The sequence below is a fragment of the Micromys minutus genome, assembly GCF_963924665.1.
Source record: "Micromys minutus genome assembly, chromosome: 2".
NCBI lineage: Eukaryota > Metazoa > Chordata > Mammalia > Rodentia > Muridae > Micromys > Micromys minutus.
In genome coordinates this window covers 91,443,301-91,461,243 of record NC_137971.1, presented here as the reverse complement: position 1 = coordinate 91,461,243, position 17,943 = coordinate 91,443,301, and the positions used below count along the sequence as shown (strand labels likewise).

General features: G+C 35.9%; 2 protein-coding genes across 2 annotated transcripts; one reads left to right on the top strand and one right to left on the bottom strand.

The window, feature by feature from the left end:
- Positions 1 to 7,713: 7,713 nt before the first annotated feature.
- On the bottom strand, positions 7,714 to 8,637 carry LOC308418107 (olfactory receptor 51B2-like; the record flags this gene model as incomplete). The annotated part of the gene is made up of 1 exon (XM_080913434.1): positions 7,714 to 8,637. One exon carries the CDS (start codon positions 8,635 to 8,637, stop codon positions 7,714 to 7,716), a length of 924 nt encoding a protein of 307 aa, XP_080769560.1.
- Positions 8,638 to 16,995: 8,358 nt separating this feature from the next.
- Positions 16,996 to 17,943, top strand: OR51B6 (olfactory receptor family 51 subfamily B member 6; the record flags this gene model as incomplete). The annotated part of the gene is made up of 1 exon (XM_080913402.1): positions 16,996 to 17,943. The coding sequence occupies one exon, from the start codon at positions 16,996 to 16,998 to the stop codon at positions 17,941 to 17,943; it is 948 nt and encodes a 315-aa protein (XP_080769528.1).

Genomic DNA, 17,943 nt, shown 5'->3' with positions numbered 1-17,943 from the left:
GTAGTAGAAGAAAAGTGAGTGGGCTCTGGAAATAACACAATTTCAGAGCACATTGCTATGGAGAATTAGTGAGTCTGAGAAACTGAGTGATATCTATTCTGACAGAGAAAAAAGAAGGGCACTGTCATGATCTACTAGAATATGGCCTGTTAGTGACTCATGCTGACTGCACAGAACTAATGTATGTACCATCAAAGCCAAAATCCCTGGTCCAAACATAACGCTCCATGTGGAGAGGACAGAAGGAGAAGAGATAAGCTTCACGGCTTCTTATGCACCACAGAAGCAAGCTACAAATCTCTGCCTCCTGCCACTGGGAATGTGGACCAGAGTGGATAAGCAGAAGACCCAGCTTGCTTCCTTCTAGACCTTGGATCAATCAGGATTTAAGTACTAACACTAAGTAGTAACTCTTCTGAGAACAGTTAGAATTTGTTAATATGTATTTTATTGACATAAACCAAGAGTACCCTATTTTAATACTCCCTACTAAAAACTATACTGATATTTAATTTTAGCATAACTGGCAGTGTCAGTAACTTTCATATATATCTGACTTTAAAAAGCTACTTGGTCTAGAGACACTATTTATGCGGGGCTGGAGGAATGCCTTAAGAGCACTTGTGTCTCTTGCAGAGGACATGAATTCAGCACCCAGATGGCAACTCACAATCATCTGTAGCTTCAATTCCAGGGATTCCAATTTATAGTATCACTGACTCAATTCTTTAGAAGATCTTGTACCATTATCAGGCAAGTCTATTGGGTTCTCATGGATGTAGGTAAGAGGACTACACTCCCTCCCTTGCCCCTTCTGAAAGCTATTTTTGGACTGATTCTCATAAAGCAGTAAGTCCTGAATCCACAGCCGCTTGTCAGAATGTCACAAACATCATGCAGAGATTATTCCAATAGTTCTAAATAATCTTCAAACATCCTCACACTCAGTGTTTTCCAATACCTTTCCCTTAACCTGAGCCTCTCATTCAGAATCTGTGTCTATTTACAAGAGCTGTGAAGAGGAGAATCACCCAACTAGAAAACTGTGGGCTAAGGATGACAACCTTAAGTCACAGCTTTGAGGATATTGTTTAAACTTTGCCTACCTTATACGCAAAGTAAGATAGCAAATCTGAAAATAAAAGTCGGATTCTTCAGATTTTTTTTTCTTTAACATACAAAAAAATAAGAGTATCCTGAAGAAATAAATAAGTGAACACTTCATCAGAGGATGCCAAGATTGGTTTGTCTTTGTTTTGTTTTTTGTAGAAACTTTACAGCAGTAAATGATTTAATAATATAAAAGTATCTGAATTTTCTTTTTTTCCCCCTCTTACAACTTTATTGTTTAAAAAGAAGGATACATATGCAGATTTTTAAAGGTATTTTGGCATAACACCATATGAATACATTTTTGTCAGCACTTAATTCTTTTAGAGGTTTGATAATATGCATTGAGATCTTACTAGTTACCAAAAGCATAAAGTACATGTAGGACAGAATGTAACCTGGAAACAGTTTCCTTGGTGTGTATAGATTAAACATAATGATCTTTGAATACCAAAAATTGCCACAAGACTATATTCTTAGCTGTTGGATTATTAATGAATTAAGGTCCAGGTGGACCACATAAGGCAAACGTTTAGAATGTTTATTGGTTTTGGAGAAGTGGGTCTCTGGTGTACTTACCACTGTTAATGGTACAGCAGAAGTAGATGCCTGATAATTGTAGGATTAAATAGAATTAACACAGGAATGGGAGGATAATCCAATACTTAAATTTTCTAGAGTAAAAAAATTAAACTCTTTATAAATCAAATCTCTTTCCTAAGATTGAATATTAGGTAATATAGAGAAATTCAAATTTAGCTTTTTATGGCTAAAATATTAAGCTTATATTTTACCTAGCATCTATTAAATATAAACAATAACTCTTCTGTTCATGTTTGTCATTCGGTGTTGCATGCTCTTTTCTTCATTCCTTACTTAAATAAAAATATTCCTTACATTCCTAATTTCTCTTTCAAGAATTTTTATAAAGCCAGATAGATGACTTAGTTTTAAATATATCTACTGCAATTTAAATGTACATTTTTTTACCTGACACAATTTTCTCTTTGTGATTTCTTAACGTCTTCCATCACACCCTCAGAATACTTTCAGAATCTGGTGACTATATTTATTGAAACACCAACTCCCAAGGTGCCATTCTGTCTTACTTCCGTAGAGGCTACTTGAGAATACTAAGTAAAAGCCAGAGAACTACGTCATAGTTTACAGCATGTATTTGTACTAATGCTGGCAAACTCACAACCTGTGTAACTTCTATTTCCCCCCTCTCTTTATATTAGCCCTTTGAGAATGTCATACAATAAGTTGAGTTTTAACCCCATACTCCAACTACTCCCAAAATTCACCTCCTTTCCCTACCCACTCAACTTTGTATTCTCCCTCTTTCTCTCTTTACTTTTTACCCATAAAGCATAATTTATGCTGTCCCTATATGTATGGTTTGCTGTTTTCCATTGGAGTTGGTTGACTTGTGTCAACATTCTTAAAACTAATGTTTTACACAATGTTCTCAGCAGCTCCCAATTGTCAGTAAGTAGCTCCTTGGCTTGGGTGGAGACTTCTTGTCAGCTTCCCTTTTCATAGTGAGATTTGTCAGGCTTAAGCCTTCAATAGGAGTTGTCATGTCAATCAGAGTTCAAGGATCCTCCAGATGTAGACTAGGAGAGAATTTAAACGAACATCTACATGGGTTGGATTTAAGGCACTGAGGTGGAGAGGGTGATTGGGAGCTAGTGCACCTTCTTGAAAACAAGTAGAGGGAGAGGAGGGATGGGAGCAGGGTGGGCAAAGGGGATATCATTCCAAATATAAATACAAAGAGTATCTAATAAAAAAAATTTAAAAAATAATTCAAAGCAGGTTTATCCAAACAACATATACAAATGACCAGTAATCACATGAAAAGATGTTCATTATTTTTATTCATTAGAGAAAGACAAATCTAAACCACAGTGAGACATCATAGTGTGTCACCTAAACTGGCTGTTAACAAAATAACAAATGTTGAGCATATGGGAAAGTTGGAACCCTGAATTTGGTAATAAAACTGCAACAATTAGGGAAACAATGTAGAATTTTCTTAAAGATTTAAACATAAAACTACTATGTTATTAGAAATTTCATTCATACACACATATACAATCAAATATGTATGTGTACTTTATTAAATTGTTTATTTAATTGTGGCTATTGCACATATGACATGGTGAATGGTGAAATTCAGAAGACAGCTTTTAGTAATTGTTTCTACTCCACCACATGGGTAATAGGCTCAGACTTGGCAGCAGCAAGTACCTTTACCCACTGAGACATATTAGTAACCCCCATGTAATGTACTATATTTTAATGACTAAATATTGTTCAGTCAACAAAACAATGTCTTTCTGACATGTGCTACAATGTAGATGAACATTTAAATATTTTCTGACATGAACCATATACAAATAAAAATTATGTGAGTTCACTTACCTGAGTCAAATAATATTTCCAAGACATACCCAACCTCAAATCATGAAATGATGACCCATCTGCTTTGTGGAGCTATCACATGTAAAATAGATTAAATTCCCTTGGCATTGTCTTATAAATTATATTATTGATAACTTTGTTATACATAGAGCCAGATTTGGAAGAGAAACTCTGTGTGTGTGTGTCTGTGTGTGTGTGTGTGTGTGTGTGTGTGTGTGTGTGTGTGTTTGTTAGAGAGAGAGAGAGAGAGAGAGAGAGTGTTGTGTGTGTGTGTGTTTCGGAGGGAAGTTAGACAAAAGGAATATCATTGAAAAAACATGAACTTCTTGTTTAGTACAGTGATGTGAATTCAGAGCATATAATGTCATTTTACACAGTCAATAGCTCTCACTTTCTTGGAAACCAGGTGAGTGCATCAGTGATCAGTTATCAGAGAAGCTTAGTCCTGAAGCAGATGGCAGCTAACACAGAGAACAACTGGACAATGTTCAGAAAGCAAGAGGGTTTGGCGCAACAAATCTTGATGTCCTTATTAAATGCCTCCCTTCAGAGCTCAGAAATCTATGCTGCAGAAGAAGCAGAGAGATTGTGAGAATTAGAGAGATGGAGAATTGCTCCAGGAGACAGCATCTGGCAAACAGGAGGACTGACACACATGTGGGCTCGGAGGCGGTGAGAGCATGCACAGAACCTACATAAATTCCAGCCAGACAGCATGCAAGCATGGAGAAGAGCAGCAATGAAAATTCCCACCCCAACCAAGGAGTCGTTTACAATTTACACCTGCTGGGAAACAGAAGAATCAGTGTTCTCTAAGTCAGGTTGTGTATATAAACCGCACTCCAGAACAGGCCCAATGTCCATGAATAGCTGACCAACACAAAATGGACTCCCCGTTTTTTGTGAGATTTTTTTTTTTTTTTTTTTTTTTTTTTGGTTTGGTTTGGTTTTATTTATTTATTTATTTATTTATTTATTTAGGACTTTGGATTTTTGTTTTTTTGGTTGGTTGGTTTTTTGTTGTTTTCTGTTGTTTGTTTTGTTTGGGAAAATAGAACATTAAGTTGGATAGAGAGGATCTTGGAGGAATTGGGGAGGATAATATAGTCGAAATGCATTGTATCAAAGAATTTAATAAAAAGCACACAAAATGGAACAAAGTAAATATATTAATTTTATTGTGAAAACTAAGAAAAGATCTTTACAAGATTAAGACAGCCAAATTTCACATATGGCTGGAGAGAGTCTCACAAAGCTTTGCTTTGAACTATTAACAGGATGTGGTGTCTGGTGAAAAAAGGAATCATTTTTCTTTGGGATTTTGACCACTAGTAGTTGCCTATGCTCCCTCCAGTGGATGGCCCCACACACCATGTTCACATAGGTAGAACTAATTGACTTTAAGATACTTTTTTAAAAAAAAGAGGAAACTGTGAAACTGCAAGAGGAACATTATAAGGGATTAGAGGGAGTGCGATATAATCATAACATATATTATAAATGTACAATAAAAATTATAAAAGAAATAAAAATATCTTTTTTAAAAAGAAGAAAGTTTGTAGTCAGAAAGTATTGGATTAAGGATTGCGTTATTTACCCCATTCAATCATTATACATTCATAAACAAAGACACAATTACACGTTTGCCTATGTATACATGCTAGCATCAAATCTCTTAGATCTTAAAGATGTTTGTTTACATTTTACAATGTGACTCAGTGGTTCTTTCCATATATCAAAGAAAACCATCAAGAAAAGAATTCTTTTAGTTCTGTAAGCTCTTATGAATTCTGATCCTAATATATCTACCCATTAAATCCCCACTCCACCTTTGTAAGCTAGTATATTGATACCTTTAGCCCAGACTTCTCTGACCTCTCCTGATCCTACTCTCCTCTTACCTAGCTTGAATCCATTACTGTCAAAACTCATATGATTTGAAAACACCAATGACTCTCTGCTCCTTCTTTCTATAGCCTATGAATACCCAGTCAGCCTGAAGCTTTTCCATGTAGTGCTTTGCTCTTAAATATTCTTGGTCTCATTAACACCAGTTAGCTATTGATTCAATTTATCTCAGTGGAAAGAACACACCCTTAGTAAATATTACTCTTCTCTCAAACCAACATGTGCTCACAATTGAGACTCAGTCTTTTTTGTTTTTTTTATTAATAATAAATGTCAGTGAAACTTCCATGAAAGTAAGCATATGAAGGCTGACACAAATTATTTACATTTATCTAATACAAAATTAGTTTAGCATAAGATGAAAAATAGTAAGAAAGGTTTAAAATAAACCTGGACTCAGGAAAGACCCTTAATGAAAGGTTTCAGTATCTGTCTCAATAAAGTGAATACTAACACACACACACACACACACACACACACACACGTATATATGACTTTAAGTTATGCATTTAGAAACAGAAACCAAAATATGAAGTATTTATGACATATAGTATAAGAGACACTAAATAATGAGCTTATGTAAGTCAGCAATAAGGGGGAAATAAATATAAATTGTTATCAGCAAAATGTTTCAAATAGAATATACTTATGGTGAGAACAAACTTAATTGTTGAAGTGTAAAGAAGAAAAGAATGAAATATGTGGTAAGGGACAAAATGACAAGAGAAATATGTTCTAAAGTCCTATGTCACATACAATACAAAGATAGTAAACGATTATTATATGTTATCAGCAATTAGAAAAAATATTTTGAATGGTCACAAGACAAAACAATTACCAATATGAATATGATAATTACCCTGACTTAATCAAAGCATTTGACACATGGATCAAAATAGCACAGAGAATCGCATGAATCTGTACAATTGTTGTATACATGTTATGAATGAATAAAAATATAATTTGCTACATGAAACTACAATATCAGGTTACATTTCCCTTTCAGATATACCAAAATATTTTTCTTTATGCATTTAGAAAGAAACATAGATGTAAAATAATAATGGATAGGAAAGAGTTTGAAAAGTAAATTGTCCCTAAATTTTATTTTATTAATATTCTAAAAGCTATTTGTGTAAGGCAGAAGTCGGAAGATGGTATTTGGGGTATAACCTACATAAAGATAAGGCATATTGGCAATATCTAAAAGGTGGGAAGCAAAAATGAGAAATAGTTCACTGTAAGGTTTGCATTTATGAAATAAAATAGTTATTATTTATAAGACAGACTAATACATTCTAGGCCAGAAATATAAAAATTAGAAAAGGAAGTACAAGTTGGAAGTGACTAAAAGAATTAAAATGAAAATGGTCCAAAACCACAGGCAGGGAAAGTCATGGTACTTTGTAGGAATTCTGGTAGAGATGCTAAGTCTGCAAGGCCTGTGTGATGGGTTCAGAGTGTTCTCAGGAAAAAAAAAAAAAGAGTAGCTCAGAGAGGCCTCACGGTAGAAAACGGCAGAGACTCCATGAGAGAGTCTGTTTTCTAATTCATTATTAATACTTAAAATTAATATACAGAATAATAGATTTCATGAAAGCATATTCATGGGATATAGTATAAAACAAAGCAAATGAAATATCAATGAACAAATTTCAGGGAAAATACAGGGTAAAGCTTTACAAATGGCTATTGAATCATTTCAAAAAAGCCATGCAGTGAGATAGAGCAGTTTGAGACTGGGGAGAGAGTACATTGGATTTCAATTCTCATTGTTGAACTGATATTTACATAGCCATCAAATGTATTCAGAATTGTCCCCCTTTCTGTTGTCACTAACACCGACTGAACACTTCTTTGGAAATGATTCTTCTCTTATAAATACATGGTCTTACTAATGCCATACTTTCTGTTTATAAAGTACCTAATGGTCTTTATCTCCAAACAATGATGTTTTATTTTTGTACTGTTTTTCCAGCCTTCTCTCAAGATAGACAAATGGATAGATAGATAGATAGATAAATAGATAGATACATAGATAGATAGATACATAGATAGATAGATCTTGTTATCTATATAATATGTCCATGTTAATTAAATAACCATAAGTATGCATTATTTAGATTAATTTATAGCTTTATGTAATAATTAATACCCTTCTGCTACAAAAAGTTAAATGGATATAAAGTCAGGTTCTTTTTTAATATACACAAGGCTGAAAATTTCCCAAATTCTCCATATTATAATGTCATGATTCACATCATCTTATACACATAGTAGACGGAGAATGCTCCTCTGAATCTGCTTTGTCTTGATGCTGTAAATGATTGGGTTCATAAACGGAGGAAAGAGAAAGTAGACATAGCTCATGGTAATGTGCACCACATGGGGGGCATGCTTTCCAAACCTGTGAATGAAGGTCAGGCCAATCACAGTGATGTAAAACACCAGAACACAGCTAATGTGGGAGACACAGGTATTGAGAGCCTTTGCTCTCTCCTCTCCAGAGGCGATGCCCATAACTGTCTTCAGAATGAGGACATAGGAAAAGACAATGATGAACACATCGAGGAAGAAAGTCAGGGCAACCAAAACAACTGGATATATGCGGTTAAAGGTAATGTCAGCACATGCGAGTTTCATGACATCTTGGTGGAGGCAGAAGGCATGAGAAAGAACATGGGAACGGCAATATGGGAACCAAAAGAGGGGCAGAATTGGAGGCACAAGAGATAAAAAGCCCCTCAGTACAACCCCAAGCCCTATGATTATAACCCTAGAGTTGGTAAGGATAGAGTTGTAATGCAGAGGTGTGCAGATGGCAACAAATCGATCATAAGACATTGCAAGCAAGACCCCTGACTCCACAATAGAAAGGGAGTGAATGATGTAGGCCTGTAAAAAGCATGCCCCGTGTCTTATCTCTCTGTGATTCACCCATAAAACAGCCATTACAGTGGGCATTGTAGTCAGTGTAACTGTGAGGTCTGTGCCTGCCAGCATGGCAAGAAAATAGTACATGGGTTCATGGAGGTTGTGGTCATCCTTGATGAGGTAGAGGAGTGTCCCATTGCCCAGAAGCACAGAGATATAGATGACAAAGAAAGGGATGGAGATCCAGTGATGAGCTGCTTCCAGTCCTGGAAAGCCAGTCAGCATAAAGGGGGCAGCACTGATATTGGACCACATAGTGTGCACACTGTAAAACTCAAATCACTGTTCCTTTTCTGTAGTGACTATCTCTCCTTCCCTGTGCATACAAATGTTCCATGGCCACCCTGATCACTGTATTTATGCTTAGCAATAATATGCATTAAAACACATCATTTCTATAGTGTTGTGTATGCATGCAAAATGTTTCAAAGTTTACAAAGCGAATATGACAAATGTATCTACATGGATACTAATTCTTTTAGATAAATTAATGTTTGTTTTCTTTGAAAAACTTTTGCTAAATTTAAATTTGAATTGTTTATTATGTCTCAATCATAAGAGGAACATAGTTATGTTTGAAATTTTTTCTTACTTTGGTTTTGAAATTAAATTATACTTTACCGAAATCTCCCCAAAGCCATGAGCTTTTTATGAAAATACAAGGACATAGCCAGATGGTGTCACATGTATTCCAAAAGCATTTAGCATTTTCCTAAACTCCACAAGTTTAGGACCCTTCACAAGAAATTCCATATCTGCCTTAATATGCTAGCAGAGATAAGTATGGCACCCCAAGTATGCTGTGTCTTTCTATAAAGGGAAATTTGTCTATGTTCTCCTGACCCCATATCACAGATGTAAGGGAGGAGACCTCCCTTGTTTCTATCCCTGGCACTCACCTACCCCACAGTCTTGCTGCTGGGAAGTTGCCTGTCCTTACCAGTCCAGACAGGTTTTTCTGAGAGAGTGTTGCAGAATCTGGTTAGAAATATACAAATGATGAAATCATCTCCTCAGAGTCTCTTTCTTTCAGATGCTCAGAAGACCTCAGGATCTCCTTCCACGTCTCTGGGTAATTTAGTTAATGCCCTTAAGAAGCATTTTAGACATGTCCACTGGGGTGTATGAAAAAAAAACAAAGACTCAGAAGCCTTCCAACATAGGTAAGATCCCAAGAGCCCCAGAAATACAAGCCCATTCTTCTTATCATCTTTCTCAATGACCAAAATTATACTAGTTCCTCTTAGGGTCCCATTTCCCCCTGTTGATCCTGGGGCTTATTTTCCCCCATTACATTTTGTCCTCCCTAATTCTTTTAGGAAAGTTGGTTCTGGTCCACAATAACTTCACTGGATGTACCAACTGCTACATGAACTATAAACCTTGGGTGTTTAATCTTTTTCTTAAGATCGGTTTGTTTTTAGTCACATAATTGCACATTTTATGTCAGGTTCAGTTTAATACAAGAACTTATGCCTTCAGCATATAGCTGAAAGGAAACATTTACCATCATTTTATATGGAGCTGTTATTACTGCTAATATGTAATATGCTAAAAGTAACATATGAAATACACCTCTGGAATCAGGAAACATATCAAGAGAAAAAAAATAATCCGTATAAAAGGAAATTAGAAATATTGAAAATTTTAGCTAAGTGTAGAAAGATCCACACTGATGTGGGACCAGATAAAATTTGATAAATTCAAACAAATAAGATGTAATGACTACACTAGTAGTGATGGAAGAATGCATAAGAATGCACAGATATATTAAATCATGTTTTATTATATTTATTAGTATTTATTAACCATGTTGGTTGGATTGAGGTCAGATGTTACCAGTAAGGTAAGACTGACTAAGCATGGGTTCCATGACACAAAGAATAGAAGTGGGTGATGGGAGATAGCAGATTAACAGAAAACCACAGTGGACTGGACACCTGCTCATGTCCTGTGTACTTTGATAAATTGGGGAGAGGGGCACTGAGGCCATCTGTAACTAACACTCTAATTCTGAAGCAGAACATGACAAAGCCTTTCTATCACTTTCTAGGCCTCTGCTCAGCAATGCCACACTTAGAACAACGATCCACAGGAAGAAGAATGGATACATTTTCCGTGTCTCTCTAATGAGCATCAATGGAATAACACACATTTGCTAGTTTTAGTCTTCGTCACGTATTTAAGGTTCGCTGAGGCTTCAGACCAGATATGACATTTCTAGTGAGCGATGCCGTGTATATCTCAAAGCACCACCTGTTGTTTTGTTAGTAGGTGTTTGTGCAGATTATGATTTGGGGTCATTACTGATACGCTGATGTAGGCTGATGTAAGCATTCACTTTGTGTCTTTGATGAACACACAAAGTGAGATATATATATATATATATATATATATATATATATATATATATATATATATATATATATATATATATATACACACACACATTGCTAAGTGGGCTGCAGTGTATGCACAGAGTGTACATTAGTACATTCTGCTAAACTGCTTTCTACAGAGTGCTACTTTTGGTGGTGAGTGGAATGCGGGTTTTCCATCCCTACCAGCACTTTTTACCTTATCGCCCTGTTTACACATCACCCAGCACTGAAGGATGCATGCTCACACTGCATTGTGTATTTCAAATTATACTTTCTGGATAATAAGTGAAAACTGAGTGGCTTTTCATATACATACTCACCATTTGAAAATGTTTTATGTGAAAAGGTGTCTTTTCTGAACTTTGCTTCACTGTCTAATAGGATGATTGGTCTTTCTTAAATGCATTTCAAGATTTTTTTTTTTACGTATTCTATAGATAAGTCCAATGAGACTTATCTATAAAAGAGCGTATATAATATTAACATGAAATTCAGACAATCTTCTTGACTATCTAATGATATTGTTTTCAATCAGTTTAATATTCATATTTTTATGTAGGCCGTAAATTAATTATGTTGTGTTTTACATGTTAAATAACTTTAATTGTATTTAAAACCACACTGAGAGCACAGTTAGAAGATTGTTTGAATTGCATGGCATTCATTCAATTAGCTAATGTCATTTTTTTTTCTTATTTTAAAGCATGTTTTGTTATGCTTCAAATTCATGTTGCATAGACTGGAGGTGCTTGTTTGTTTTATTTAGTGATATAATTCCACATGTAAATAGCTCAGCTAATGTATTTCTCTAGTATCAAGCCAGTTGCTCAACCTGATAAAAGAAAAGGAGCCAAGAAAAAAAAATGCTTTTGTTATATAAACATAGCATTTCTACCCAATCTTATGAAATACCCAGACCCTAAATTAGAGACATTAGAGTACCATAGGATACTTTTAGTTTCATTGAAGAGCTTTAAACAAGATTTGCTGCATGAAATTAAATGCAATATCTAATTTCTAACTTTACTGAATTTATCAACATATAAGTAGAGACAAGATATCTTAAATAACTAAGTCCAGTTTTATTACTAGACACGTTAAATAAATCTAATGGTTAAGGTGGGAGGATATTTATAAAGTGTATAAAAATCTGTAATTCATATTGTTAAACTTGCATGTAAATACGTTTATAATTAAAGATTAATGCTGCTATCTAGCATTTGGACACAGAAGCATTTTGCAATGAGTGGGAGCTCAAAAGAGACTCATAAACTAGTGTAAGTGCTTGGGTGCAATGATAACTTTGTGGCCCATTGTCAAATATACAAGTTCTACTTAAACCCAAAGAAATAGCTTTCTCTCAAAGGAAAGTAGTTGTTTACAGTTGATGGTAAAGCCTTGATCTAAAATCCAACCGTCTCTTTTGTGATTCATCCATAGGTATCTGCGAAAGATGCCAAAGAACATCCCGATCTGTCAGTGACAGCTCAAGTACTACAGTTTTCTGAATCATATGGTCCAAATAGTAGAACAGTCTGGACGGCGGCCTGGATCTGTTGAGCCTTCTCATGTTCCAGCTTCCACTCAAAGCTAACAGCTTTCTGAGTCACTGGATATATTGTCCAGAGTAACACATCCACATGAGGAGTGTGCTATTTTGATAATACAGATCAGCCCACTAAATGCTGTCCTTCTTGTCTGTGGAGGAGACAGATGTGATAATTAATCCTTGATCTTAGAAGGGATATCTCTGCATGCCCCACACCTCTGGTCTCTTAAGAATTTCAATGAGATAGAAGGGTCTTGAGTAAAGGAGAATTACATGTGTAAGCATATTGGGATTATTATAATAATCAGAAGACATATTATCCATGTATAAAATTATGACAAACTCAATAAAAGTTAAATTAAAAATAACAATAAATTTTAATCAACCATTAAATACAGCTTTATGGTACGCCTCTGTAAACATATGTTCCAACAAAACCTAACTGAAGGAAAACAGTGAACTTTGAATGTATTGTGGAATAATATACCCCAGTTGTCAATTGATTTGTGAAAGCAGGGAGTGAAGTTAAGGGATCAGACTGTGAAAAGTCTTTTAAAATGGCTCCTTAATTCTGAATATCAACAAGACCATTTTTGTTTCTATTTTGAGACAGGATATCTCTATGGACCCTAAATTCATGATCCTATTGCAACAGCCTGTAAGTGTTGGGATTCTAGAATGTTCCCAGACGCTCAGCTACACAAGATGCTGCCACCAATACCAGGATGTGCTGGCTAGATTTATCTACAACCAAAGGCTTTCCTCCCAGCCCCAAGTGTGTGTATCTATCCTCTAACTCTCATCTTAGATTGATCCCCATAGGGATCATTGTGTTCAATGTTATGACATCCTGATGCCAGAAAATCACATCTGCTGACTAGGTGAGAAAAAATTTAAAGGCACACCTATTTTAACCCAGTGGGTTGTAATATGTTTGATTAGATAGAATACTTATACCTACCTCCAAGATGTCCATCCTATTAGATTACCCAAGGCTTTGACAACCTATTTCTCAATTTCTTTTCTTCCTTTTATCTCTCCATTACTCTTACAATTTAGTACACATATTTCTTTAATAAACACAATTTGACTCAAATTATCTCTTTCACACATATTTATAAAGAATTCACCTGTAACAGGAAAATAATTTTTCCAGTGGCTTGATTATTTGTGAATGTGTAAGGTTGCTTGCTACACAATAGTTCAAATGTCTGGGTAGGGCATAATTACAAGGTAATTCTTACTTCAACCAAAATAGATTCCTTTTTCCCTTAATTTACCTATTTTTCCATTGCAGAGGGAAGATACCTAATTGTTCTGTTTCTGTTTCTATGTTATAATAGAAATAAATCACCAAGCCAGTAATAGAAAGAAAGTCAATGTTTGAGAACCAAGAAACATATTAAATATTGCTAATGAAAGTCCCACATCCCAAGATTCAGCATACTCACAAGGGACGAAAATACAGAAGGAAGGAGAGAGATGAGAAGGGAGGGCAAGCAGTGAAGGAGAGGCAGTGAGCTGCCCAAATTAGAGATGGTCCCTAAAGAGAGATTTATAAAATAAATATCCCTACTAGCCAGGTTCTCATCCAGTCTCTAGACAGAAAAACAACAAATAGACATCATGACTAAATCCTTCTCAAAGCTGAATATCTGAAGTTTCTGACAATGTCCCCAAAGAATGGATGAGGTCAAAATCTCAGGTCAGTGAGGTTACATAATAAATTTTCTTTCTGTGATTTACTGGAGGCACCAGAGCATATGAAGGTAGATTCTCTGTTAGAAAAACACAATATTCATACTTGTCAAATCTATCAGCAATAGTTGCGAGTCCTAAACCCTGTCCTACACCTCTACATTAAGAGTGAATTGGTTTCTAGAAATGACATGCTGGTCAGTCTGTGTGGTTAAGTGATTTAAGAAAATGCTTCAATCTGGGAATATCTGATGAGTTAGAAATATACAAAAGCTCATTCATCATTAACTCTTAAACAGAACATAAGCTGTGTCCTGGGCATTAAGCTAATTATTGGACATTTGTAGTGTTCCAGGAAGCCAAAATCAGTTTAAACTGAAAAAAAAAAAAAGAGAAAATGGACAAAAGCTCAGACATTTCCTATTGAGGAGGGATGAAATGCTTTGGGCAGAGAAAAGAGTATCAGGACATAAAGGAGGTAAAGAGATCCAAGGAAGGTGACTTTGAACTGTTCAAACCTGAAAGAGATCTCTGGAGATCTGTGGAGATACCTGGTTTGCATAGAAAAGTTTGAAACTTCTCATCAACAAAACACTCTGAAGCAGAGACTTGGAAAGGATGAGTGGCTGGGCAGTTGAGAAATAATCTTAGACTTACTCATGACTCCTCCACTCTGCCCAGATCTCACAGATGAGTATGTGTACCACAGGCAGAGCTCAGAGAAAAGTGAGCAGAAGTGTTCTGTGTTTGAGTAAAAAGAGAAAGAAAGGCAGCAAGCTGGTTTGGCTGCTGAGTATCCCATCTATTCCTTAAGCCGCTGTGATCCTCAATGGATCAAAGAGACCCTTGATTCTTGATTAGTGTCATACATTCATAATATGAACTCGTCACCTGAAAGCCGTTGACTGGTGTAAGTATTCTACAAAATCAGGTGAATATGAGAGGCTACGAGAGCTGAAAACTAGAATTATTTATTTGCTGTGTTTATGTCTTTGCAGGATCTTCCTTTTTTCATCCTGTCTCCGTTGTCCCATTTCTTTTCCTTGTTTATTCTTCAGTCAATATTTGTAGAGCCTCAATGTAACAAAATAATTGAAAAGGTTCACATCCCCAGCTGTTTTTTTTTTTTTTTTTTTTTTTTTTTTTTTTTTTTTTTTGATGAACTTGAAATTTGCAAAAGAATTTAAATATTTTCACTACAAGAAAAAAAACATTCTGTGTAGATATTAGTTCCATTATGGTAAGAATGTCACAGGGTAAACTTTCATTAAGTCAAAATATTGCAGAATTCAAATATATAAAAGTTTTATTCACCAGTCTTGCATCTTTAACCTGCCATAAGCAATATACTGCTGAGCCTTTCCATGACAGGGAGGAATTAGCTATTTCTGAGTTTCTCACTTGTTGAAAAGGTCCCTCTCTCCCCCAACTTCTCCTAGTCTAAATGTTACAGGATGAATATCATCAACCGTAATATCAGAATTTTCCATTTACCATTCTTCAATATTTATTTGTCCAGCAAGACACACTATTTACTGCTCAAATGAAGTCTAGCGACTTCATTTTATTTGTTTGTTTCTTTTTCATAAAGTCAAACCTCCCTGAACCATTATATTTTCCCCTAAAAGCTGCATAAGAAAATAATTGACAAATCTCAGGGTAAATGCTACAGATGTGTGCCTACCGAAATGTTTGTAATAATGAAATTCAAAATGATAAAGCATTCTCTTTTCTGACTCTAATCTGTTCTTGTATTTAGTGTTAAAAGCATGATGAAGATAGCAATCATTAGCACCCCTTATAAATAACAACACCAGATCTCAAGTAGTTCCCCAAGTTCACTGCCAGTAAGGAATAGCAGCAGTGGAATATCAACCAAATTCTGAAAAGTGAAGCTCAGTGAACCTGGAGAGACATTTTCACGATGAAGGTGGGCCCATGAGTAATATCTAAAAATGCACTAAGATATGGTTTGACAGCATGTGAGATGCAGTCCACATGAGATTTTGAAGAAGGTGGCTGCATTCTTTCTGGCTGATACCAGAAGACGAATGCATCCCTCCAATAATTCCTTAGAATTCTGATTCATGAAGTTTTCTCAATGTGTTTAAATTCCATCAGATACTTCAGTTATGGAAGCATTTTCTATGTGATCATGTCTATATAATCAGTCTCTAATTTGCTTCTTGAAGTAGCTGACATGTAACAATCATTTGTCTAGTGTTACCAAATAGTGCCTCCAAGTGATTATCATAGACTTTTTTCATTGTTCATTTTTATTAGAAAACTCCGAAACTTCTAGAAGAGCTCATGGGAAACTAGAGTAATACACCACTTGATAACTTGGAAGCTTTTTTATTTTGGGAAGATACACATGCAGGTCAGTGTTATATCATTTTTTACCCTACCAAAAGTCTTTAGACCTTTATCATGTGAAGATTATTTATAAGTGTATTGGATATATCCAACCATAAAATTGACTGTTATCTTACGCTTATTTACAATTTTCTGTACATTATTTTGCAGTCAGATACCGACACCTGGTTTTTGAATAATGCTTAGGTGCTGTCTGACATTCTGTTTCATTTATTCTGGGGAATCTTTTGGTCTGTTCTAAATACCAACATTCAGGATGAGGAGTACCATGAATATAGCCCTGTAAGGACCAATCCTATTAAAGCACTACTGAACTACACTTCATTTTCTTTGGAGAACAGGATTTACAAAGATTTCATCTAAGTCTATCCTTCACGGATAGTTTATGACTAATGTACATTCCAATAATGTGAGCTCTGGAAATGTATAAAGTTATTCTTGACATATCTTCTTTTCTCATACCTGGAAACTTCCTAGGAATGACTGAGTTATCATTGTTATTGGAAAGCAGGATCGCTGATCATCCACACAACAAGTAGCATCCTCAAGGGACAAATCCTAAGGAACTGTATTTGATCACCTTATCCGATGAAAGTATTTCTGTCTGCAATGCCTACAGTGTGGCTCAACATTTCCTCTTCCCCATTCCTGCTCACTGGCTTCCCAGGTCTGGAGAAAGCCCATCACCTAATCTCCCTTCCATTACTGATAGCTTACATCTCCATACTGCTTGGCAATGGCACCCTTCTTTTCCTCATTAAGGATGACCATAACCTCCATGAGCCTATGTATTATTTCTTAGGAATGTTGGCAGCTACGGATCTTGGAGTAACATTGATCACTATGCCCACAGTGCTGGGTGTACTGTGGTTAAACCACAGGGAAATTGGACATGGAGCCTGCTTCTCTCAGGCTTACTTTATTCACACTCTCTCTATTGTGGAGTCAGGGGTCTTGCTCTCCATGGCCTATGATCGTTTCATTGCCATTCGCAACCCCCTAAGATATACCACCATCCTTACTGATACCAGGGTAATAAAGATTGGCATAGGTGTAGTGATGAGAGCTGGTCTGTCAATCATGCCAATAATCATTCGCCTGCACTGGTTTCCCTATTGTCGATCCCATGTACTCTCCCATGCTTTCTGTCTACACCAAGATGTTATCAAGCTAGCCTGTGCTGACATCACATTCAATCGTCTCTATCCAGTTGTGGTCGTATTCGCAATGGTTCTGCTAGATTTCCTGATCATCTTCTTCTCCTATATTTTAATTCTTAAGACTGTCATGGGCATCGCTTCTACAGATGAGCGGGCCAAGGCCCTCAACACATGTATTTCCCATATCTGTTGCATCTTGGTTTTTTATGTCACTGTGGTTGGTCTGACATTTATTCACAGGTTTGGAAAGCATGTTCCTCATGTGGTCCACATCACAATGAGCTACATCTATTTCCTTTTCCCCCCTTTTATGAACCCTGTCATCTATAGCATTAAGACCAAACAGATTCAGAGTGGTTTGCTTCGCTTGCTCTCCCTGCCTTTTTCTAAAGCATGA